Source organism: Aquila chrysaetos, chromosome 1 (assembly GCF_900496995.4).
Source record: "Aquila chrysaetos chrysaetos chromosome 1, bAquChr1.4, whole genome shotgun sequence".
Classification (NCBI taxonomy): Eukaryota; Metazoa; Chordata; class Aves; order Accipitriformes; family Accipitridae; genus Aquila; species Aquila chrysaetos.
Genome location: NC_044004.1, coordinates 17,012,575 through 17,037,333, shown reverse-complemented (window position 1 = coordinate 17,037,333; position 24,759 = coordinate 17,012,575). Strand labels below are relative to the sequence as shown.

Sequence of the window (24,759 nt, the reverse complement as noted above, 5' to 3'; positions counted from 1 at the left end):
AAAAACTTTAGTAATGGTATACCACTGTGGTGGTAGACAGCTTTTTAAATACCTAATGTGTAGTAAAATTAAAACCAGTAATTGGATAGTTCATGGAAACTTTGATTTCTGATTTGTATTTAAGCATTTTGGGTCACAGGGTCTTGAAGACATGGGGTTTTGATATTTAGTGCAATGTTACAAACACCTAGCTTGAAAACATTTTCTTGAAGGGGTAAACTCATGCATGTTCAGGATGCAAATGAGTTTAGTGTGAAGTAACCTTACACTGAACTGATGAAAATGATCTGTAGAGAGATGCATAGTCTGATAGATGCGATGCATTTAGATGGTGATGAATTTAGAATTCTTGTACTTTACCCTGTTTTCTCTGAAATCTTTAGTCTAATTCTGAATTTTTTTCCTTCAGGTTGTATTGCTGTTTCTCCTGGCTAATGTCATTAGGCTCTTTTAGAACAAGAAAAATTAGCGTAATTTTACATGCTACAAAGCACTGTACATTACATAAGTTTAAGTATTGTCTTGGTGTAAATCTAGTTGACAGGGAGATAGAACTTTTTTTGTTAAATTTTGGAAACAAAATAGAAATTTGAGTTTAAGTGCTGCTCAGTACTGTTGTGCAGAAAAATTATTTCCAAATATGTTTCCTTAACCCTGCTGTCTAGTCCTGCATGCTATTCTTATAATGGTTCAAGCAACAACACTTAATGTGGCCTTCAACTCCCACAATAAATCACTGCTTACCATCATGATGTCCAATAATGTAAGTATGTAGCTTTGTTATATAGGTACCCTAATTGTTTTCAGTGTCCTTCATCTTTGTGTATCATATGTCTATTTGCATATTATTTGATTGTCTGATTTGTTTATATCAGTCCTTTATCAATAAAAACTAACTAACTGTTTTTAAAAATTACAGTTCGTTGAAATAAAAGGAAGTGTTTTCAAGAAGTTTGAGAAGAACAATCTTTTTCAAATGTCAAATAGCGGTATGTATAGCTGTGCTAATCAGGAGAAAACGTGAAGTGAGAGGCTGATTTTTTTTTTTTTTTTCATTCATTCATTTATTTAATATTACTGTTAAAACAGCTTTACCTTGGTGAATTTGAGCATTCTGACTTGAATTCCTCATCTCCCTTATAACTGTTTGGTTCCGTAGGATGAAACTGGGATTCCACTTTCAGGAACACTGTTTTTCATTCCAACTCCTAGTTTTTTAAACCAGAGAACTCAAATGTTCAGTAGGCTAAAAAAAAGAAAAAAGTAGCTGTTTATTTGAAAACAGATTACTTGGATTTTTTTATCAAGAGTTAAACTTTCAGCAGGCTTGCTTCAGGTTTTGAATTGTGGCTATTGTATGATTTTTGTCCAATTCATCTCCAAACTACAATGGTATTACATGCAAATGTTGAATGGCAATTGTTTTGTGATGCTTTGGATGAAAGACTATTTACATAAAATCTTAAATATATCACATAACAGAAAAATTAGCACTACATTTTAATCTACCTCATAGAAGTTCTTAAAACCCCCCAGAAATAATCTTCCCAGCTGGGTTGATAAGGTGTTAGTTAATTCTGTGCTAATAGTATGTATTTCTGGTTTTAAAATTAAATGGATTTAACTTCACAGTTGAGAACATTTAAAAGTGATGTTTACCAAAATATGACAGAAAACATAAATGAGTTTTCTTAAATTTTCTCTCATTAATCACAATATTCACAGAAAATACTTACAAGTAGGCACCTAGCTCTCCTACTGAAAGGCAAGACCTCGTTCTTGATTTAAATGTTGAAATAAATGAGGGTCTGCTATTAGAAATGGCTAGTAATTTCCTCCATAAAAAGCACCTGCAATAGTATGCTAGAAGAAATGTATATCATTATTTTATTGCTAGACATTATTATTGAAGACCTGTAATAGAAATATCAGGTCTCCCTTTATCACTTGATAGAAAAAGTGATGACATTCATTATACCATATGGGGATGGAAGCAGGTGAGTACATATATAGAAGAGTGCACAAAACAAACTAATTTATTCCCTTTAAACAGATAACTTTTCCTGGAACACTTCTCAGTATGGTTATAAACAGCAATATTTTTCTTATAGATAAATAACGTAGACAGGTTTTTAGGAGAGATTCTCATCTCTTCTGAACTTGAGCAGATTTACTGCATCACAGTTTCAGTAAGGATGGATCAGTATTGCTTCAGTTCATGTATTCCAATAACTTTGTTATCCTTTAAATGTTTTATTTCCTGCAGCTGAAATAGTACTGCATCTTGCATTGGCATGCTATGCCAATGCTATATCCTACCCCTGGAACTGAAACTAGTCTGGTCCTGTGGACTGAGCTTCCAGTTAGCCTTTGGAGTGCCTTGTGTGTCCTAGAACACTATGCTTAAACTGCATGCCTGGACTCAACTAAACTGCTGAAATAAAGCACTAAATATAGGTTCCCCCGTATACTTCCCACCTTTCTCTCAGTTTCTTCCAGCTCTTTTCTCAGGTCTGCAGTCTCTGCTGTAGGGCAACATGGCAACAGCAGCTGATTAAACTTAGACAGACTGAATGGTTGCCCCCTAGCCCCACCTTATATGGGCCTCTGCTCAAAATATTACTGTTGTCTCAAATGTAGTTTAAATTCAGGTACTGAGTTTAAATTTCAGGTACCTGAAAAGGTACCGATCAGTACACAGAAGCTAAATATACTAATTTGTGCGGGGAAAAAAATAAGGTCAATCTCATAGAGGCATCTGAGGAACTTGTCATGAATAGGTGAAACTCCCTTCTTATCTAACATGTTAATCAAAAGAAAAACAGGAACTAGCAGAAAAGTAAGATACCAATGACCTCGAGTAGGCATTGTGATCAAGAGAAGTTGCTACAAATAGAATTCAAAAGCAAGTAATCTTGTGAATAAGAGTGTGAAAACAGAAATGAACTGTTTCAGTTGTACGTTCTAAGGCGTGTCCTATATCATGCATTAAAATACCTTGCAGAGCTCTGCATGGTATTGAAAATGCTATGTAGTAAGACACCAGGATATGAAGTGCCACCAAACTACCAATTTAGATTTGGAAATCGTGAAATCATTTTCACTTGGCATTGTGCTCAGTACTGGCTTGTGGATATCAAGCTGATGTGTGGCTGTACTATTTTTCCCAGTATTTCCAGTTGTGGACTTAGTGTCAGTGGAGTCAGTGATCCTTCTCACCTTCATATGGACATGTAAAATTCTGCTGTAACAGCTAATTCATTAAAACTTCAGGACTAAAAGAACTGTGAATCATCTACATAAAAACTAATTGAACAGACCATGAGATATACATTGTTTACACAGTTATCTAATAAAACCAAACCTGTTATCTTTTAGGTGCTGGAGGTCAATAAAGATCTTGGGGTTTGTATAGCTGCTTGAGATTGCACCTATCCTGCAGCTATTGCAACCATCGGCTGCTGCAGCTTTGATTCATCTGCTGCAGCAAAACTACTTTTGCATTGTCACCTGACTTTTGCTAGGAAATTTATGTACACCCAGGCAATCTAAGTACTGTGGCTGTTGGAAAAGACTTCTATACAGAAGACATAAAACCTTATATTTGTCGTAGCAGGAAGAAGTATGTCCCTATAATTAAACAGTACATTGTCTTTTTGAAGTAGATACCTGTAAGCTAACTTTGTAGGGCTCAGGATTAGTGAATGAGGAGACCAAAATTATAAAGAGAAGCTACTTCATCACTGTTGAAGGCCCAGCATGCTGCCTTCTTTTATGCTTTTAAATGTCTTATTTTAATTTCAAGCTGTGCTCTAAACCAAATTTTTCACAAAACACAATTGTACCTGATACGAAGAAGGTCATTGGGTGCAGGGCATTATGTTATTTGCTTCAGTTGGGTGTTTGGCCAGATTATTCCTTGTTTTTTAAATCTCTCATCTCAAAAATTTAACATATTTATTCTGAAGCTTTAGGAACTTCAGGTTTTTTCTGTACAATTTTTTACTCTTTTTTTTTTTCTTTCTTAATTCTGTTTTCTGCTTTGTTCCCAATTTATCAGTCTCTTTGGCTTTGATCAAAATACTGAACAGCCTTTATTTTTACCTTTTGGTCTCTTGAATTTGAGAGGTTTAGTTTAGTTTTTTTAATACCATTATTCTAATCCAGTTCTTCATTTTAAGGATGAGGGATTTGGGGGCAGGAGTACATTTAAGATAGATCGGTGCCTCCTTGATGATTCCTTCTTCAGTCTTTGATCCTTTATTGTGCTCTGGTCGCTTGTTACAAGGTAGTTGTCACTAGAGCTACTTAGGATTTGCTGACATGTAAACCAAAAGATCTTGTTTCACTTCTTACACATTATGATTTATAACCAGCTTTTGGTCTAAATATATAAACAGTGGGATTAACATGATCAAAATTATTTTTTCCTTCCTGATTAAGGATTCCTGCATAATGTGTCAGGGAATCTGGAAGGAAACAACTAGGTGTTCTAAAGACTATTTTCTACCCAGGCGAGTAGAAGTGCCACTTCAGGATCTCTGTTCCTGGGATCTCACTGCCCTTCTTATTAGTCACCACTGCAAAGTTCTTCAGAGTTCAGGTCCTTCCTGAATGTGTTCAGTAATCAGTTGTTTGGGATGTTGGCTAATTAATTACACTAGGCCATACTAGATGTAGTGCTGTCCTAGGAACATCCTTTATTTCCAATCACATCTAGTTCTGTAGTCTTTTACATGTTTTTTTACAAGTGACGATACCCTTTGACACATTGGCAATTAAACTTCGGGTCTCTGTTGCTATCAGTCCTTTAAACTGAATGTCGCCATTTTCCAGAAGGATTTATAGAAGGGCAGAATATGTTATTAATATCGGCATAGCATGCCATGTGAATTGGAATGGCAGGGTTGATGTAAGTGGGGTGAAGGTATTTAAAATATGATTTGGCTATGTGCAATCCTTTTTTGGACTTTACTTCACAGAACCAATAGAAAAAAAGTACATCTTGCTTTTTTCCCCTATTGCATTTATGGCAGTATGTACGTTACTGGCTTTGAAATAAATGTTTACCACCCCTATTCATATGACAACCCTAACAGGTACACATGACTTATCTTCATGAAAAAAGGTGTATTGTGGTTAGATTTTGACACATGACCACTAAATTCTGATGTGCTGAGTCTTGGAGTGTCTGATTCTTCCTTTCCGTGTTCAATATACTGAAATATGTATTTTAAAGCAAACGGAAAAAATTTAATCGCATGTAGTCATTTGCACCACCAGTGGATGCATGGAAGCACAAGCAAATTCAGTGTCACCTTTCAAAATAGTCTAAAGAGTGTGTATATGGGGAGTATATTGTATGTGTGGCCAGGCTTTGGGGCCAGCCCTATTAAGAGTAGAGTTTAAGCATGGTATTAGAATGCAGTCTATGCATGGATGTGCTGACAGGGAGACCAGTCAGGGGGATAAGTATGTCTGAATTAGGGGTAGATGTCAGTTCTTCAACACTTAGAAGCATAAACAGTGAGCAAGTAAACTTCTTAATCATGTGCTTGTGGAGGTAGCTGAAGACCATTTAAAATGTCTTACAATGGAAAGGGTTATTAAAGCTATACTGTATTCTAACTGAAAAACAAGTTCGTGGTATGCTTATCACCAACACTTTGTGGGATGTGTTACATTATATCAATGTTACTAAGGATTGTCATGATGGACAATGCAGAAGAGAGATACATTTTTCTTCCCACTTTACTCTTCATCATGCTAAACCAGAATAGAGACATTTTCTTTTGCCAGTACCTGCGCTCTCTATAACTGAACACTAACACTGGGGGCTTGTCACTGTTTCCCCAGATTCACAAATACAGTAATTTACTGTCCCTTTGTTCTTTTTTAAGAGCATGATGTCCATAAGTGTGAATCTAGGGGTATAGCCTCACTTGTTCTATAGTTCACTACATATCTAAGAAGTGGCAATACATGGTACAGGAAATTCCCCTCACTTGTACACGTATTTTTTTTAAACATAATACAATATCAAATAAGTTCATAATAAATGATGAAATATTATTGGTGCATATTCTGTACTCTGAAATTTTAATTGGTATTTAGAACTGATTACCCTTGGTTGTTTTGGATATCCTGAAGCCTTTTTTGTCCTTGTCCGTGAGGGTGAGAAATGAAATGAATTTCTGAATCATTTGGGTTTACTGTTGAAGCTGCTCTAAAATGCCCTTTCTCCCTTGCTTGCATCTCTGACAATCAGTTGATGAGAACGATGAGGATGAAGAGCAGCCGCACTCGTTCTTCTCACTCTGAGCAGCCTTGAACAGCTGTGGCAGCAGAGATAACAGATTAGAAGGGAGGCCAGTGAGAACAAGAAAAATGAGCAGAGGGGAAGAATAGGTGTTAGCCTGTCATCCAGTCTCAGAAATTAGTGGGGGGAAAATGTTTGTTATTAAAGCATAAGAGGAAATTTAAGGCCAATGATGTCCCTTCTCAATTTAATCCTGTGGACTGGTGAGCTAACATATACTGAGCAGGTAGTAAATGGCTGAAGGATTGGCTTGAGACATGCTTTAATGTTTAGGCCTGAATTAAGGTCCTTACTTCGCACTTCAGAATTTCTATCTGTACAGGACTCCCTGGGATCTGAACCGCTGAAGATGGGATCTGTGTGTTGTCTTACGCATTGCTGATCAATGGTGTGTCGTGGCAGTGTGGAAGTATGCAATGTGGGAAGTACAAGATGAAATGGTTTTGAGACTTTGGGCAAAAGTCTGAAAACTAGTGATTATTTTCGAGTCGCTAATGGTTGTGGTAGAGAATGTAGATCAAGGAATGCTAGACTGCATATTAATCCATTGGTGACAGCACCAAGTGATAATCTCATAACTAGATTTATCAGAAAATACTGTGTTCTGGTAATTTGGGCAGTATTTGGTGAATTCAGAAGCATAGAAGAACATACTTGACTTGTTGGAGTGTTATTGGCAGGAAACCAAGAAATTAGGGTTAGGACTTCACCTATGTCCTGGTTTTTCTGGTATTGAAATTTATTTTACTGAAGGATTTCCTTGTTTCTTCCCCCCATATATATGCCACTTGTTCTTTTTGGAAACTTGTGATTCCTCTGACCCTTCCCCAGCCCATACTGAGATGAGTTTATGTACCCCCAAATGTGCCTTTTTACATGTGTGCATGCAATCTCATTCTTTTTGAGTTTTGTGTGCTTTACGTTCCCCTCTCCTGGAGGAGTTGTTCTTTGCTTTTCGTTCCCTTCCTTCAGGCTTGCCAGTATTTTGAAACCTCTTTTTTGAAATGAGGGATATTGTTATACTAGAAGATAGTAATTGCAGCCATGAACGTTGTTGTTGGTCTGTAGTCAGAGATGATGGAAGCTGCTGACACAAAGTCAAAGTCAGATGTTTTTTTGGCCAGCTCGATCCTTTTGTGTTCTTCTGAACACTTCTATTTCTTGTGTCCTAAAACCAGTAGATAGAACCGCACAGAATATTCGAGGTGCTTAAGGAAATGAACCCTTTGGATTTGGAGACGACTTGCCCAGAAAGAAATTACTATCCTGGTGATTAACGGGTGTAAGAAGCAATAACAGTATCTTCACAGATTTTCATAATAGTTCTGTCTTCTAAAAAGACTTCTTTGGACTTGCTAATTTGTGGTGATATTACGTTTTAGGTTTTACCCCATTTTTCAATAATACAATTTCATGGAGGTTTTTTTAATAAGTTAAAAATGTAATGCTTCCTGAAGCAAGCCGTATGGGTCATTTCTGGAGATAGGGCACCAAATAGAAAAAAAGATCCCGCCTAGTCTGGGAGGGCAATTCATAGGACTCCATCTCAAGTCAGACTGCTTTTGTGTTATAGTTCTTATGGTTTTGATAACTGAGCTGATGTATCCTGCTGTTCCCTTTTAAGGTGGCGATGTGAAAGACTAGTAGGAACCTTCCAAATAAAGTGTAATAGTTATCTTGAAACACCTTTTTTTTTTCCACACCCCCCCCCCCCCCCCCCCCTACTACTGGACCCAGTATGTAGCAATTTGGATATCCATGATCTGTAGAAAATGAAATTTGCCTTGCTACTAACTTGGAATGACAGACAGGTGTATTGTCTCCATTTTTGCACCAGGAGGTGCAGGTTCTTTCCGAGTCCCACAAGAAATGCACAGATTTTATCAAGCAGGATGACTGCTTTATTAATATATTAGAAAAGGTGATAGCAAGTCACAACTTAAGTCCCTTCTGATGCTGGGAACACTGAGCTGATGCAGCATTGGACAGACGTCCAGTTAGGCCACAGCATACTGCAGAGATCCTGTCTGTGGTGAGATTCCCAGCATCCCATCCCCTCCCCTCGAATCCGACCAAATAATTTGTGGAAAAGCTTGTCTAATCCAAGACTTAATAAATGGTAGAACCTCAGAATGAGTGTATGCAAATAAATGTTTCTTTGGAGTTGACAGCTTATTTTTTTTTAACTAGATATAAAGGAGAGGTTCACCAATTATGTGCTGCTACTAATTGTATGTCTAAGAAATATGGAACAGTTCTCATGGAATCCAGGTGAGTAAAGTAGTAGAAGAACTAAATACAAAATGACAAATTCCTGTGCTATGTGCTTTTTCCTCAATCTGAAAGATGAAGGTAACCAGGACATTTAATTGAGGAATCTTGATTTGTCAAATACCTTAGATTATAATTTTTTTATTTCTGGCTTTCTTGTAAGAGTGACTCTACTTTCTGCTAGAAGGATATGCTGTTATGCTACAAACATGCATAGTTATGTTTCAGTTAGTGTCCTGAATGATTTCGTCTCAGTCCTTCCCTTTCCTTGGAGTACATTGAGGATGATGGATCCCCTAGAGAATTTTATTTTGGGAGGCTAGTGAGATTGAAATTTGATAGAAGGTTATCTAAAAATTTCCATTCATAATTGAATATTGATTATACTTAGGATTTTAATGCCATATTGAATAAATATTGAGTAAAATTTTGATTTTATTTTATTAAAACTTTGTTTTAATAATTTTGAGCCCTGATCTGTATGGTGTATTTTGTTTGAATGTTACCAGTCTACCTAAATTTTACCTTAAGCATCTAAAACCGCAGGTGCTCTGTCTGTTCCTCATACATACTGAACATCTACTATCTAGTATGTGCAGAGGTTGGCTTCCTAGTAGAGATAAAGCTTTACTAAGCAAAATCTGATCCTAATTGTGGTGTGATTGTGTAGTACTGATAAGTTTCTAGAACAGCAATGGAATAAGCAAGAACTTGCACACTACGTGCTGAATGGTGATGTAAAGTTTACAGACTCTTCAGACTCTTGAGGATTTTTCACCGTTGAGCAAAAGTGTTATAATTTTTGTTTTGTACACTGGCATCAAATTAAATGGCCTAACTTGTTTCTTCCCAACCTTCAGATCATCTTTGGGTGTTATTCCCAGATGTTTGCATGGTGGTTGCTTCAGAAATTGCGGTGGATATTGTGAAACATGCCTTTATAACAAAATTCAATGACATCACAGCAGATGTAGGTATCCTGTTTGGAATGTGGAATGCTATTTTAAGTTGTAGTTTATTTTGCTAATATTTTTTTAAATACTAAAATTGGTTCCAGTGCAGAAAATGTAAAAATTGTTTTATTCACATATAGGATATCATTTGAGAAAGCTTGGTAATTTCCTGATATGATATATTTCTGAGGATCTTTATAATGTGGAACAAACACCTCTGCTTCTAAATGAGTAGTTCCAGATCCATAAATTATTGAAAGTGTTGTATAACAATTCACATAATAACTACAATTCACATAACTAGCAGATCATTTTGTGAAGTGATCACTAGTTAAGTTGACAGAAGATTACTTATTCTACAGTCTAGACAGAGTTTATACCTTTTCCTGACAGAATGGATTGTAGGTTAAAATTCATGCTTTAGGAAAAACAGATCTTGTGAGGCTGCTGAACCTCTGTTCTTCTATGTGTGTTAAAGGTGGAATCTGAAATCAGAGATATATTTTTCCAGTGTCCCTGGAGCACTAATATGAAGTAGGTTATGTTAGTTTCCCACTCCTGAAATTTCTTAGGCCATATATATTATGCAGTCCTTCTTTTAAAGTAGTAGATGAGGTTACTTTTTGTGTGTTGCAGCATGATGCATTGGTCATTTGTCTTGCATGTTGTGTGAATTCAAATGCACTTGATAAATTTGTGAAGAGATGAGTTAGTGCTTTTTCACTATTAAAACTACTTTTTAGGAAATGAGATCAGAACTTGGAAGTGCAGTCTTTTTCAGCATCTCTAAAGTAACTACATTGTGCAGTGTAGAAACAAGTTTAATAGATGTACTTAATAAGCTCCCTTATGCCAGAGGCATTTATGCATGCCCTACTTTCATATAGAGAGTGTGGAAAAGAGCAATAATGAAGTCATGATAGCCAAAAACATAGCATGCTTCAGTGTGCTGAAACAGCTGGAGAATGGGGGTAGTGAGTGACAAATTTTGCAAGGTTTATTTAACAAACTTCGTATTTTTTGTATGAAGCTCTAAAGATTTATGGTTTCTAGGTTGGACTTTTTCAGAAGTTTTGAACACCTGCAGTATAAGTTGCCCTGCCGTTTATCCTTAATATAGGTGCTTTTCTGTCTCAATATGCAGAACTCTTAAAAGAAAAGCTTCATTCATCTTCTGATACAATTTGCTTTTTTCATGGGATCACTTGCTTAGTAAGCTCTCTCATTTGTTTAATTTGATCCCAGTGCTACTGTTTGCTTAAAACAAATTATCAACTGTAGGAAAAAGTTAATGTGATTTCTCTTACTTTGTGTTTGTGATGATCCTCAAATTCAGTAAATGCTTTATAAAGTCTCATTCAATTCCTAAAACATAGCATAGTGTTGTTTGTTTGTTGTATATATATGCAAGTTACTTTATTGCAGAAATACAGGCTTATCTGTTGAAGTGTGCAGTTAGACCTCAGCAAAACTGGCTTTGACTCCTTCAGCCTATGCATAAGTGTTTATAATATTTTACAGAAATATTTTATTAATATCTCTGTTGCTTCTATAAAGTGTGATAACAAATTAATCACACATCCAATGTGCTGGATTTTTTCCAGGTCTACAGTGAATACAGAGCCAGTCTTGCATTTGACCTTGTTAGCAGTCGACAGAAAAATGTAAGCCTGAAAATAAGGGCATTTTCTTGTATTAACTAACATAATTATTGGGGGGGGGGGGGGGGGGGCGGGTGGAACAAACACTTAAAAGAAATACATACAGAACTGTTACACTTCTACAGCACTGAAATTCTACCCTGCTTTTTTTAATATGAGACAACAGGAATATTTCCTTGTGATTTATGTTCTTATATTTATCCAGTTGTTCACGTCAGTTCAGGCTTTATTTAATATATTGTTGAGAAGTGTCTTCCAAATACATTTATAGTCAGGGGATGGTTGTAACAACTTTGACATTTTTGAGATATATGGGAAGTAAGGTAGCTTAACAAGATGTTCTTGAGATAATTTTAAATTACTGTTCTTTTTGCTTTATTTTAACTGTGGTGAATCAAAATACAATATTCGTTAGGAATTTACCTTATTTTTTCACAGACAGCATGCACAGATGTATAGGGATGTTTGTACCATGCATGTTACTGTTGTGGCATGGGTATTTACAGAACAGACAGACTACTTGTGGTTTTCGTAAATACTGTTTTCTGGAAGACTATTTACAGCACACCTTTCCTGTATGAGTCTCTTAACTATTAGTGAGTGCTCTTGGATGAGTGCTCTAACTATTAAATGAACATTATTATAAGAATTTATGTAGTTTTCTTGGGCATGTTTAATAGCTATTGCTAGGAATGCAGTAGTTATACCTCATAAAGAAGCTAGACACCTTCAATTACAAATAATTAATTATTAATAATTTGTTAATTAAAAAAAAAGGTTTATTAGTTCTGAAAATCCATCACTCTTCGTAAGGATCCTCTGTGGAAAATGAGGTAGCATCATATAGGCACTAACCTTGGCATGGTGTTCAACACTGCATGAAAGGTGTCATGCAAAGCAGTTGTGTTTTAAGAGTTCCAATGTAAACATATTTTCAAAATTATTTTAACACAATTATCCTGAGGCTAATTATAGATGTTTGTAGAATGATTTAAAATTACTAGTGTGATGGATAATTGTTCTTTTATCCCTGTTACGGGTTCTTCTGTACAGTATTTGAGGATCAAAGTCAAATTAATACAAAAAGGTCTCTAAGCTAGTAATAATGTACAGATGAAATATAGCCCATTTGGATTCAGTGTCCTAATTGCTCTCGATTTAGAGATTTGTATTATACTCCAGTTGCTCTTGATTTAGAGCACTGAAGCTAATCTTACTGGTCATGGTAGTATTACATTTTTGTCTGAGAGTACAGCTATATGCATTTGAATTTCAAAATGTGAATAGATACACTTTATAGCAGTGTAGTGTTTGTTAGCAGAGATTCTTATCTAGAGGGTGTGCCAAGCTAAAATAAGCTCATTCCTTTGCATAAATAGTTCATTATTCTTCCTCTTTTTTTTCCTAGGCATATACAGATTATAGTGATTCGGTTTCCAGAAGAATGGGTTTCATTCCTCTTCCACTGGCTGTTTTAGTAAGTTGTATCTTCCCTATCAGTTTTCTGTCAATAAGATCTCACTTTGAGAATATATGCCTGTGAGATAGCTGGCTCATTTTCATGTTTTGAGGATAAAATGATCATCTTAAGTAACTGAAATGATGCTGCAAGGTTGAGTTAGCATTCAGTATAACCTATATCACATACTAATTATGACTTCACGAATGTGTTACTGTTTATCAGCCTTTCATAGAAAACTGAAAATATATTAATCTTATAGAATTTATAAGCAGTTGAGTTGTAGCACTGGAATTAAACTACATCTGTGCTTATTAAACATTTATTCCTTTTGGCAATTATCCTGTTCATTCACTCGGAATAGTCAAAGCAGCTGGTTGCCAGAAGGTTAGCAGTAGTGTACTAGTTTTTTTTAGGTTTTTCATAGGAGTCCTTGTGGTTGTCCCTGTAATGGTGTGTTTAATGACTAAGTTTTCTTTTATATGGAGCACTGAGCTTCTGAGCTGTTGTAGAATACATGATTCTAAAATAGCTGACCCTGTTACATGGACATGCTGCTATAAAATGAATCACTTCATTATTGGAATTGTGTCCACATGCTGTCTGTTCTGAATTAACTATTGCAGAATGTTTTCTGCAAATAGCTGCCATATATGTGTAGAGAAGCAGTAGTTATTGTAATACTGGGAATGTGTTCTTGCTTTGCCAGCAAAGATGCTAATTCATAATTTTCCTGGAAGAATATCAATATGAGTTAACTTTTGAATGTAATGTTCTCCCATAGAGATGGGGAAAAAGACTATTGACAGGCTTTGCCTAGTTTTTATCCAGGATTTTAAAAAAACAAAACCAAAACAAAAACCCCCATAATTGTGATCATAGTCATGATTTCTTTTATTAGCAGTACATCCAGTGAGAATTCGATTGAAGTGCTTTTTTCAAGTTAATTGTGTTCGGATATGATATCCTGGATACTAATAGGTTTTAAACAAACTGAAGCACTTTGCTAACTTGGAACCCTAACTGTGAAATACTGAAGTAAAACTGAGATTTCAGGATCATTTGTTACTGAAACTTGGGATTCATGTGCCTAGTTCACAAAGCAATTTTGTATCCAAAATGTTAGCATAGTGCAAAACACTGATTGTCTTTTACTGCATCAGCATCCCTTGACATTTTCCTCAAAAATTGTTAACTCTGCTTCCAGCCCTTGACTTTTGGGTAGGTTTTTTTCACTTGTTATTTTACTCGGAAGTCAGTGGTGAAGGAAACGTTATCAGACTGTAGTTTGGGAAAGTTGCAACTAGGTGCTACTATAATACTTATTCAAACCAAAATCTTGAATACTTAGTGCTACCAAGGGAGGCATTAGAATAAATTCTATTAATGTAAATGTTTCTACTTGTCTTGAATTTACCAAGTAAGAAATGTCTGTTAAAATATTCTATTAATAGTTGTGTGCTATATGTTTTAACTGTTTAACTTTTATCCTTAAAACAGCTCATCAGGGTCGTAACAAGCTCAATAAAAGTACAAGGAGTCTTAGCTTATGTTTGTGTTGTGCTGTTCTACTGTGGGTAAGTAAATGCACACAGTTGAAAAGTATTTACCATTATTTGATGAGATATGTGAAAAAAGCTTCTGTTGATACTTCTAGGTCTAAGTGTAAACGCAGTTTATGTTCAGCAGAAGATAAATGTAAAACACCTATGCTCATAAACCGAAATTGAGAGTGCGGATTGGTCCCTAAGTACTGTAACTGCATTGGGGGGTTATAGCCCTCAATAAGTAACTTCAGTAATGAAAATAACTAATGGAAAAATGATTGAAAGAATTTATGACAGACAAGCACCATACCTCTGCATAAAAGGGGAAATTGAATTCTAAGGAATGAAACTTCCTGTGAAAGGAACTAAAGATTCAGTATGCCAACAAAAAAAAGCAGTTTAAGTGCTCTGAGCAGATCATGAATTCTCTCTGGTAGTTAAATGCAAGGTTTCTTTGTGTTAGGAAACTGCTATATGGAAAAAAAAGTAAATGCAAGGCTTGCCTTTCCGGGAAGGCTGGGGTCAGTAAGTAATCTTAGTTAAGGAATATAATGTCCTATGGCAATTTGTTTTCCAAAACTGATGATTTGCAAGTATCCCTTCACTGCCAAGTCAGTTTATGCTTGTGTTATCCTTAACTTCTCAGTAGTCGATACGTACTTCTGAGATGGGTTTAGTTGTACTATAAATCTAGTCTAGTTTGCCTGTCTTGAGGCACTTGCTGTAGACTGACTATGTGGGTATGGCCAGTTTCCAGGAAGGCTGAACTGTGTCAGCATTTGTTGTCTCTCAGTACTGATTGATACTGGGAGTCCTCCTAAAACTGATCATCAGGAATTAAGTGATTCAGATTGCTGCAGCACAGAGAGCCTGCCTACAGTATTGTGGGAATAACTCTTCCAGTACCCTCCCAAGTTTTGTTCGTAACTGAAGGCCACAAGGCTTGGGAAGTAAAAGGCTTCTAGGTCTGGGTCAGTGGTTCAGCATGTACACCGGAAGAGAGGAGGCTGCTGTTTTACAATACCTTCTGAAAAGAATGGGATTGCTACGCGTTTTTTATGAATAGGTAGACTCTTATCTCTAATCTGATCTTGATCAGCAAAAAACGTAGAACTTGGTCTGATGAGTCTAGTCCACATCAGTGTAGAGACACATCTCTTTAGTGTTGGTTAACTAGGACTTTGAGATACTGCATAGAGGCCAAATATTAAAATGTTAGCCATATTGCTCTGCACCATACTTCGACTTCTTCCCTGGCGTACCACATGCTGTGCCCATGTTCTCCCTAAAGCCAGCTCTATGTAATTGAAAGCACTAGCCCCTGATCATCACATTCAAGCTGTGGTATACCAAGCTCAGCACCTTTATTCTGCTCAGTGGTTTTTCCTTTTTCCCAATACGTGTAATATTTCCCTACATCTACCATCGCACTGCTGCAGCCCAGCCCTGGATTTTTCCCTGTCTCTGTGGCTTGGAGGATGGAGGGCAGGAAGAAGTTATGTGATTAATATGAAGGATTAAATGCTGCTCTTTGAAGGCATAGGTCACAAGAGTGAATACATTTTGGTTTATTTTGTCCTTATTGAAAAGTAAGAACAGATTTTTACTTCTGCCATGATCTCAGATGTGGAGCTAACTCACCTCTTGCACCTTTCAAGTAATTTGTGTTCTGAACGTAAATTTCAGCTTTTCATCTGATTAGTAATGATTAGTAATATCATATCTATGCTATATGAGAAACAATGTGGTAAAATCTGAAACAGTTAACTGGGCAAAGGATTGAGACTGTAATATGGAGGACATTGGTTTGTATTAATATTTAACAACTGTAATACTGTAAGTTATACTATTAAAGAGTCTTGCTCAGCATATGAAACCGGAGTTTTCTTTTTCTAGGATTTTGTACAACTGCAAACTTACATTGTTGTTAGAAATTTGAGTCTGGGGTGGACTGGCAGAAAAGAATAAAGGAGAATCGCTAGAAACTCTTGCATAATTTTCCATGAGAAGCTGGAACTGATACAGTGAAGTGTTGATTTATGGCCTTTTTTTACTTCTCATTAAATCAGAGTCAAATTATGCTGTAAACACCTACTCTCTCAGAACAAAAGCTTGTTACATAAAAAGTGTAGGAAAAACACCTCTAAAACTTACTAAACATGGAGGAGAGCTTCTCAACTCTCAGAAACAAAATCTTTCCCAATAACCTAATAAAATTGTAGACAATTGCAGCTTTCAACTTGTATAAAATGATATCTTCTTTGTGGTTGCTTGGATGCTAAAATGTCAGTTTCTTCTGAGTACTGAAAGTGGCCTGCTCTCCTCATTCTTCCATTTCTCTAAATTTCTTTTACAAGTTAAATGTATTGCATAGAAATCCCTTAAAAGTGCAGTGTGCTTTGTTTTTCTGCTTGACAAGTTCTGTTTACATTAATGCAGTGAGAGATAGTGAAGTTGCTGCTGAAGTGTGCTTGGGTCACTTTATGATTAAGTAGTTAGACCTGCTCCATGGATCTGTGAACGTTCACTTCAAGTCTGGTTTTTAGTCTGTTAGTGATGTACTAATAAACAGATTTTCAGAGTGGAGAATGAATTTAGAGCGTGCATTTCGTTCACTTTTGTTAGATAGGTTGATTTGTGCAGAGGATATTTATGTTCATCCTACAGAGAATAGATTTCTTTGTTGTTCTGTAGTGAGCCTTCACCTGCTTCACCTCTGCTTTCACCCTGGAGTGGACGTTGGTCTGCGTGTTGTGTAATACTAGTAATGGAACTTAAATTTTACAAAGCTCATTTGAGTTGTAAATCTAAAAGCGCTTGATGGTAGATGAGACCTTCCTGTTCTTCAGGTGAGAAGACAGGTGTTAAAGGGACTTAAATGATTTGTTAAAGTTTGTGCTGCAAGTTAGTGATAATAGAAAAGGAATCTGCTGTCAACTGGACTGTGCTATGATGGTAATGCAGCGCTGCCTCCTTGGATTTGTTGAGTTTCATGGACTGTCTTTTGTGATGTGAAAAAGGACTTTTAATGATTAGCCTGTAATTTGTGAAAACTGGATACTTGCTTTCTTGTGGTTCAAAGTCCACTAGTGATCCTTGGCTGAGCATGCTTAAGGCTGCAGTTTTAACAGTAGTGCAGTTAATTTGGACTTGCACTGTTGAAGGCCCTTTTTAGTTCTCTGTTTAAATATTTGATGTATTAAATGGCTACTTAACTGTCCTTGTAGTCCTTTTGTTAAACTATGATAAAACTTGATGTTTTTGTTAAGAAAAGGAAATTACCTTTTGATGTTGCTATTGAAGGGATTTAATTTGTTAGCTAATCCTTCCAAGACAGCAGTAACCATATGCAATTATTTTAATACGAATAATTGCAGTATGAATAATATGCAATTATTTTAATGTGCTAATGCAAATATGTAAACAAATCCTTTTATTTTTTCAGGTTAATATCTCTGAAAGTCCTTAACAGTATTGTATTGCTGGGGAAATCATGTCAATATGTAAAGGAGGCAAAAATGGAGGAGAAATTATTCAATCCTGTCCTGACTGCCACCCCAGGGAAGCCAGCTGGCAAACAGCAAAGCATGTTTAAATCTACCCAAGGTAAGGCTAACTGCCTTGTTTCGTTTTTAACTGTAATGATAATTGCTTTCAGACTAGATTTAGTATTAAACCAGATGTATGACATTGCTGCACAGTAAGCCTGTTGCTGGACCTTAATTGTACTTTATCACAGCTGTGAACACAAGTGTGTAAATGTAATAGAATTTATTGCTTTTAGTTCATGCACCTTCTTTTGGTTGCAAGTACTCATCTTTCTGATAAGATCCCACCCTGATATGTGGAGGTGATAGAACCATCAGAACAGTAGCACGCTTTTGTTTGAAATCATAATCATAGAATGGTTTGGGTTGGAAGGGGACCTTTAAAGATCATCTAGTCCAACCCCCTCTGCCATGTCACTACACAAATAAGGAAATATTTACACATCCTTTCTGGCAGTGCTGAAGCTTAGTGAGGAAGAAATCTGTGTATTTCTTATGGAAATTAATGTAAAACATGGCACACAATAGGTATAATTACTTGTAGTTGTCATGAACACATTAATGAAAAGCTTTCTGAAATCCAAATAGGAATTTCGGCTGGTCTCTACTCGCTTCATTTCAAGTCTGTGCAGCGTGGTTTTCTCATATAGGTCCTCAGCATTAGTGGTTAATATGTAATTGGAATGGGGCATCATTATGTTCCTATGACAAGTTATAGAAGGAAACAGAAACCTTCATTGTTCCAGTCAACTGTATTGGATTGTATATCTTCCTCTGTGAAGAGCTCAGTGAGAGCCCTAGAGAACTTAACAGTGAGGCTTTTATTGTGTTCACTCTATTGCTTGCCAAAGACTTGAACAGCTTGAAATGTAAGGTGCTTATTAGTCGTCATAGTGTCTCGCCAGCAGTAGCAGAGTTAAGAATCTGTCAGTGTTTTAGTAGTAAATCTCTCTCTCACCTGTGTCAAATCACATCAGGCAGAAACTTGGTGTGGACATTTATTTTTAAATAGCTTAAATTTAAAGGGTTGCGTTAGTTTCTTGATGAAAGAATGTAATATGAATTGGTCTGAATGTCTTTTGCATTTCATTAGATGACTGTCATAATGATAATGTTTTAAACGTTCTAGTACTACACTTGCATATGAGACTTAAGTCATACTTACTCAGATTGATCCTTAAACTTACTCACAGTAAATAAATCCTGAAGCCTATTTTTAGCTGAAGCAGCAGCAATTTTACCAGGTCAGTCAGCAGAGATGCTTATTTCCTCAAATGGAAAGATTTTGATTGAAAAGTAGCAATCAAAAAGCTTTTGCTGATTTTATTTAGAATATTCCTAACTTCCATCAGTGAAAAAGCTAATTTTTAACAGTTTTGGGGGTTTTTTTATACTTTTTAACAGCTCTTTATTTACTAGAAACCTCAGTTATTTGAAAGAATGATGTTACTTTCCCCAGCTTCTGTGTATTTGCATTATTACTGCTGGGCTCTGCAATATTGGTTAATCCCTGTGCCCCACTTACCAGATTTTTTTTCCAATACAGTCTCTCAACCTATCTCTTAGCAGAATGAGGGTGAGGGAATTAATCTCGTCTACTTTCTTTCAGCTTATAATGTAAGTCAATTTATTTTCATAAGAGTTTCCACCTCGTCCACAGAAACAGTTTAAAATTTTGAAGGATAAAATTTCATACTTGCTTTTGAAGGGTGGAAGTTCTAATTACTGGTAATCATTTATAGGCTGGCCAGCTTTCTCTGGAAGCTGCTGGGTTAGAAAATGCTTACCTTTGTAACCAAGTTCTACAATTAGCATTACTTGTCTCCTTTCTCAATGCAAGTTTAGTACCTTTGACTTGCATAAAACTATAGAGAGTAATGCATGTACCTTCAATTAGTAGATGGTATACTGTGAAGACATGCTATACAGAAATAAGGTTTTGTAGTAATTTGGATAATGCTGCCATTCTGACAAAAAATGTTCCCTTGGGCTGGTCTGCAGTACTCTCCACATTAGTCCAATTTTTTCAGATTCCTTTAGAAACCATAATACAGTCTTTACGAGGAGATAGTAAATAAGAAAAATTTATTTCCTTGTCATTTGCTTGTGCATTTTAATTCTTTAAATGTTTTAACAAAATGTGGAAACAATACATGGATATTACTTAAAAATGTCTTAGGTTAATGGAGCCAGTGTTCAACTCCACTGAAGTAAGAGGCAGGAATAAAAATAGACATCTTTAATAGAACTGCTTTAGGAGCCAGTGCTATTAAAGTGTGTAGCAGTGCATGAGTCATTTATTAGCTATCCCTAGAGAAGCCAGGTTTATTCTACTTACGTAGAGGATTAAGCACATCTAGTTCCTGCTACAGAGATTCCTTTTCTTCATTTTAGTTGAAAATATTTGTGTCATTCACACAATGACTGTCAAAATCTCTTTGCCTAAGCCAACAAAAATGAGTATGTAAACCCCAAGAATGCAGTGTGTGTCCTAACATCTGCTGCTTATGCTCTTGCTCATTATCTGAACTTCTGTAGAATTAATCTTCTATCCTTTTACCAAATTAGAAAAGGAAATCTCTTACGGTAAAACTAAGAAGAGGCAGTGGCTTGGTAGTGGCTTCCACAAAGCATTCTTCTCTTGCTTCTGCTGATTTGATACAGCACGCTTTCAGGACAGCTTTGGATGAATCTGGATGTTACAGATGCATCAGTACGTCTGTGTTAAATTCATGATTATCTTTGTAATTGTCTTCTGTTCCACCAGGAATTTCCACAGATGAAAATGGATCTACATCAGTTACCAATCAGCCTGTGCATCAGAAGGAGAATACGCCATCTTTACTTGTAACAAGCAGTTCTGATCAATTTCTGACAACTCCTGATGGAGAAGAAAAAGATATAAGCCAAGACAGTTCAGAATTAAAGCACAGGTCTTCAAAAAAGGACTTGTTGGAGATAGACAGGTTTACTATTTGTGGAAACAGAATTGACTAAGTTTTTTTGGTTTTGTTTTTGTTTTGGTTTTTTTTTTAAAAAATCAATGTGCTAAGGATACTGAGCTGTTGGGACAGCAGATGCTACCAGAATGGACAGTTGCCCCAAAAGGCACATAAATATTTATTTAAAAACTTAAATTATTAATGGCAAAAAATATTAATTTCTTTCTACAAGTAACTTGGCTTGGTATCTGGTCAGGTCAAGTAAGTGATCTTTAACTTGCCTCTTGGAAAATGTGGTGGATCGTGAGTCTCTAGCCTGGTGGCAGAGCTGCAGTATCACTTTTCTGGAAAATAGACTGGAAAAAAAGCATAATCCTGTTCTGCGTTATGAAACCATGCTTCCAGAACATACTACTTTTCATGAAGGGTTCCTCCAGTGTAAGGATATTCCTGGAAATGTATGACAACTTGCTCAGAAGCTTGCCTTTCCACTTAACCTTGTTTTATTAAACATCTGCAAGCAGAATTCAAAGCTTGTGCTTATATCAACAAACGCGTAAAGCATTGGTACATAAAACAGTAAGTCAAGATAGTTATTCTTGTCAACAAAAACCTTTTCAAGATGTATCTTGAAAATCTTGTAATCAGAATAAAATTTTGCCTTTAAATGAAAGACTTACTGCATACTATTTTATCTAAATACTAAACACCAAGGAAAGATCACAGTAATGAAGGTTCTGCTTAACTGGGCAAATATGAAGCATACTCATTTCTTGTGTTGTGTGTCCTGCAAGGCAAATTATTTATAAAATTATTTTTAAAAGCTGAGGATTTTTTGTTGCTGTAGGAAAAAATAATAAAGGGGCATTTATATTTGTTGAGGAAAGGCAGTGTTAATTGCAGCAAGCAAGTGTTATGCTGGAACTTTATGTATGGCATTAACACGGCAGAAAAGAATATTACACTGTTTTGGGTTTAACTGATAAGAGTGACATCTGTGTATTAACTTACCTGAGAACATGCCTATAAAAGCTCATACTGACAATCAAATCAATTATCCATTTTAATTGATTCAGATTAGACAAACTTAAGTAGATGGACTGGATCTTTAAAGGGTGTTTAAGCATTACAATGCATCCTTATTTCTGGTGTGAGATGCAGTTGTGGGAGAATTGATAAAAGATGGTTTGGAATCCTCAGATGAAGAATGGAATAAATTTGAGCTCAAAACTTAGGTTGGAGACTTGTATCAGAAGAGACCCTTTAGTTAATGATAAATTCTTCATATATTGTTAAAACACAGCATTAACTTCAAATGCCTTTCAGATATTTAAGTAAGCACCAGTTTCACTTTCCAAGGGAAGGTATCATAAAAGTACTTCAGTGCTGAACAAATGAAGACAAAATTTGCGCTTTGCTAATTTCGTAATTTGTCAGAGTGGGAAAGCCAAAGTTTATTTGCTTTATGAACATGCAAAAGTTCAATGTATATGCTAATCCCTGAAACTTGCAGGACTACAGTAATATAGCAAATGGAGACAGTTGGACAGAGTTATCATGTGTCTGAGCAGACTTGGTAATGAGATAGCTTTGCCGTACAGGTTAGCATGGTCTGCTCTGGTCGGAACTTCTTGCTGCAGTCTTTCAGCCTCTCCTAATCCCATCAAGAGTAGCTGGAATAGTGGCCAAAATCTGTGGTTACTGTTCAGGGATGAGAGTAAAAAGAAGAGAGGACTCGTGCTGCGGAAGAATCTGAAATTCTTTAATTTTTGATGTATTTTATACTAATTGGAGATGTTCACATTGAAATTCAGATTATCTGTCAATTTGGTGTATCTTATTTTTGAATTATTTAGCAGTTGCTAAAGAAAGCTTGGAATTGCTTTCATATTTTTTTTTTCTGTTGAATGACATTCTGTATCAATTTTATAAGTGCATCTTGTGTGAAACTCAATAAAATTCAATTTTGTAATATTTGTTTAAAAAAGGAAAAGTACAGCGTCGACATTTCTTTCTTAGTATTCAGGGTTGGTGAACTTGCGATGTATTTACTGTATTAAATTCCGATTTCCATAAAGTAAGATTCTTGCAAATGCGTGACAGGAATGCGCATAAGAACTGTGTTATCAATGGCTTTAGTTCTGATTTATTTCTGTAGCAGTTGGTTATTGCCGCTTGTGGGAAGAAGGTATTGATGCCAACCTACTATTAATTTGTTCTTTAAAGGCAAATCCCATGTAAATGAAAAAATATGTCTTCAGGGAGTTGTAATTTATGTAGTCAGTTACTGGAGTTGGACTAGTTACACCTACGCAGCAAAGCCAAATGTAACTGCAGTGTCCTGAGCACATGACAGTAACAGTGAAAGGGCAATGGCTAACTGCACTTAAGTCCAAGTCCTGGCACAGATCCTCGTCTTGAGGCTGGGAGCCTTTGTTGCTTTGTTTTTACACTTGAATTGTGGTAACTAGATCTAAAGCAGTATAGCTGGGCTTTGGGATATGGCTCTTACACCTCTGTTTGTGGTGTAGGCATAACTTCGTTGACTTAAGGATCACAATAATGCAAAGGTATGTTTGAGGCACCGGTTATAGAGATCATTGCAAATGCAACACTTCCCCTTAAACTCTCTGAAAGTCTGGTAGGGGCCCAACTGGGTATGAAAATTCATTGTTCTCTCGTGCTTCAAGCTCTCTAATTGTTCTCATGTTTTTGTTCGTGATTAATAGGTATTCCTTGAATATCTAGCAGTGCATCTTTAATGAAAGGTCACAGCTTCTTCTCTGACCCTGGGCAGTCCTCTCAGAACTCTAGAAGTAGCTGAGGGGAAGCAAACCACAGGGGTAAAAAAAAGAAAAAACAAAACAGCAACACCAAATTTCTCGTCTATAGATGCAGTTCTTTATTTCTTTAGGGTTTTCTTGAAAAGCTCCTGTCTTAACAGTGAAATAAATAAGAGCATCAGAGGTTAAGCAGTGAATAAATTGAGTTCTTCAATTCATAAATCCCCCCAAAAATAAAATCTAGGCAGTTCTGATGTAAGCAGTGATATTTCAACTAAAGTCACAGTTGCCAAATTAATTCCAAAAGCACACTGAGTGCAGTGTATATTCATAATTAGTATTATTCATTATAGGAGCATTAAGGAGCAACTGTGTTTTCCATAGGATTATTTAATTAATCTTTTGAAGCCTTTCAGATGTTCATCAGCAGAGCAGAATTTCCCCTCAAGCAAAGTAGTTTTACAATCACAAGTATGCTGTTAATTTACTTGCCTCTTAATTTAGAGTTTGTTGCAACTTTTCAACTTTGTCTTGGGTTTTTTGTGGTGCAAAATTTTCTATGTTCTAAGTATTCATTTAGAAGTCTGTTTTTGTAAGTCAGCACAGTTGTTGAGGTCACTATTGTTAAAGCCAGTATTTGCCCAGTCGTGGCTGCTACGCCAGCTGAGCTGTTGGGCTACAATTCTGAATCTATTTGGTGGTGGTAAGCAATGATGAATGCAACTTAATTGTAGCGCAACTGTGATCAAACTCTGTGAAACTCTTGAAACATTGCAACATATTGTGTCTTACAAACTGGGCTACTCTATTGTGAGTAAACTAGGAGTTGTACCAGCTGTGTCAGTCTTGGGTAATCATGGCTTCAGAAATGCTCTTGACAATTTCTAAACAAAGTTTGCTCGTAAAACTTGTTCAGAGTAATTGCTTTTAGAAATTTGGAGTACGTTAATTTTGCTGACTACCATGAAGCAAATACTTTTGTGTAAGTGCTAAGCAGCTTGCAAAGGGGGCTGTAACAAACACTGTGAAAGCAGTGCAACGGGACCACCTTTATCAAGGAAGTTTTTCTGTATATAGTGGTGTGAGGTGCTTAGACTATGAAGGCTGTCAAAAACACCTAATGTATTGTTTCTGTATGTCTCTTTCTCTAGGAGAATAGTTCTTTCATCGGCCATGCCAACTAAGCCTGAGCCTAGCTAGACTTTTTTTAGGACTTCAGTAGCTGTTAAAGTCTGATTTAGAAAAAACGCTGCCAAGAGAGGAGCTGTAAGAGGAA

The 24,759-nt window shown here is 36.2% G+C and overlaps 1 protein-coding gene across 6 annotated transcripts in view; it reads left to right on the top strand.

Annotated features, from left to right (window-relative positions):
• The window catches only part of TAPT1 (transmembrane anterior posterior transformation 1), a 48,840-nt gene extending 27,467 nt beyond the window's left edge, over positions 1 to 21,373 (top strand). For all 6 annotated transcript variants that reach the window (XM_030008541.2, XM_030008535.2, XM_041119515.1 and 3 more), the window contains 9 exons: positions 666 to 763; positions 920 to 989; positions 8,510 to 8,590; positions 9,451 to 9,560; positions 11,148 to 11,207; positions 12,613 to 12,681; positions 14,164 to 14,240; positions 17,656 to 17,816; positions 20,526 to 21,373. In XM_030008541.2, coding sequence (XP_029864401.1) covers positions 666 to 763; positions 920 to 989; positions 8,510 to 8,590; positions 9,451 to 9,560; positions 11,148 to 11,207; positions 12,613 to 12,681; positions 14,164 to 14,240; positions 17,656 to 17,816; positions 20,526 to 20,755 — 956 coding nt within the window. In that variant the 3' untranslated portion in view covers positions 20,756 to 21,373. The remainder of the gene's footprint in view (positions 1 to 665; positions 764 to 919; positions 990 to 8,509; positions 8,591 to 9,450; positions 9,561 to 11,147; positions 11,208 to 12,612; positions 12,682 to 14,163; positions 14,241 to 17,655; positions 17,817 to 20,525) is intronic.
• Positions 21,374 to 24,759: the final 3,386 nt, after the last annotated feature.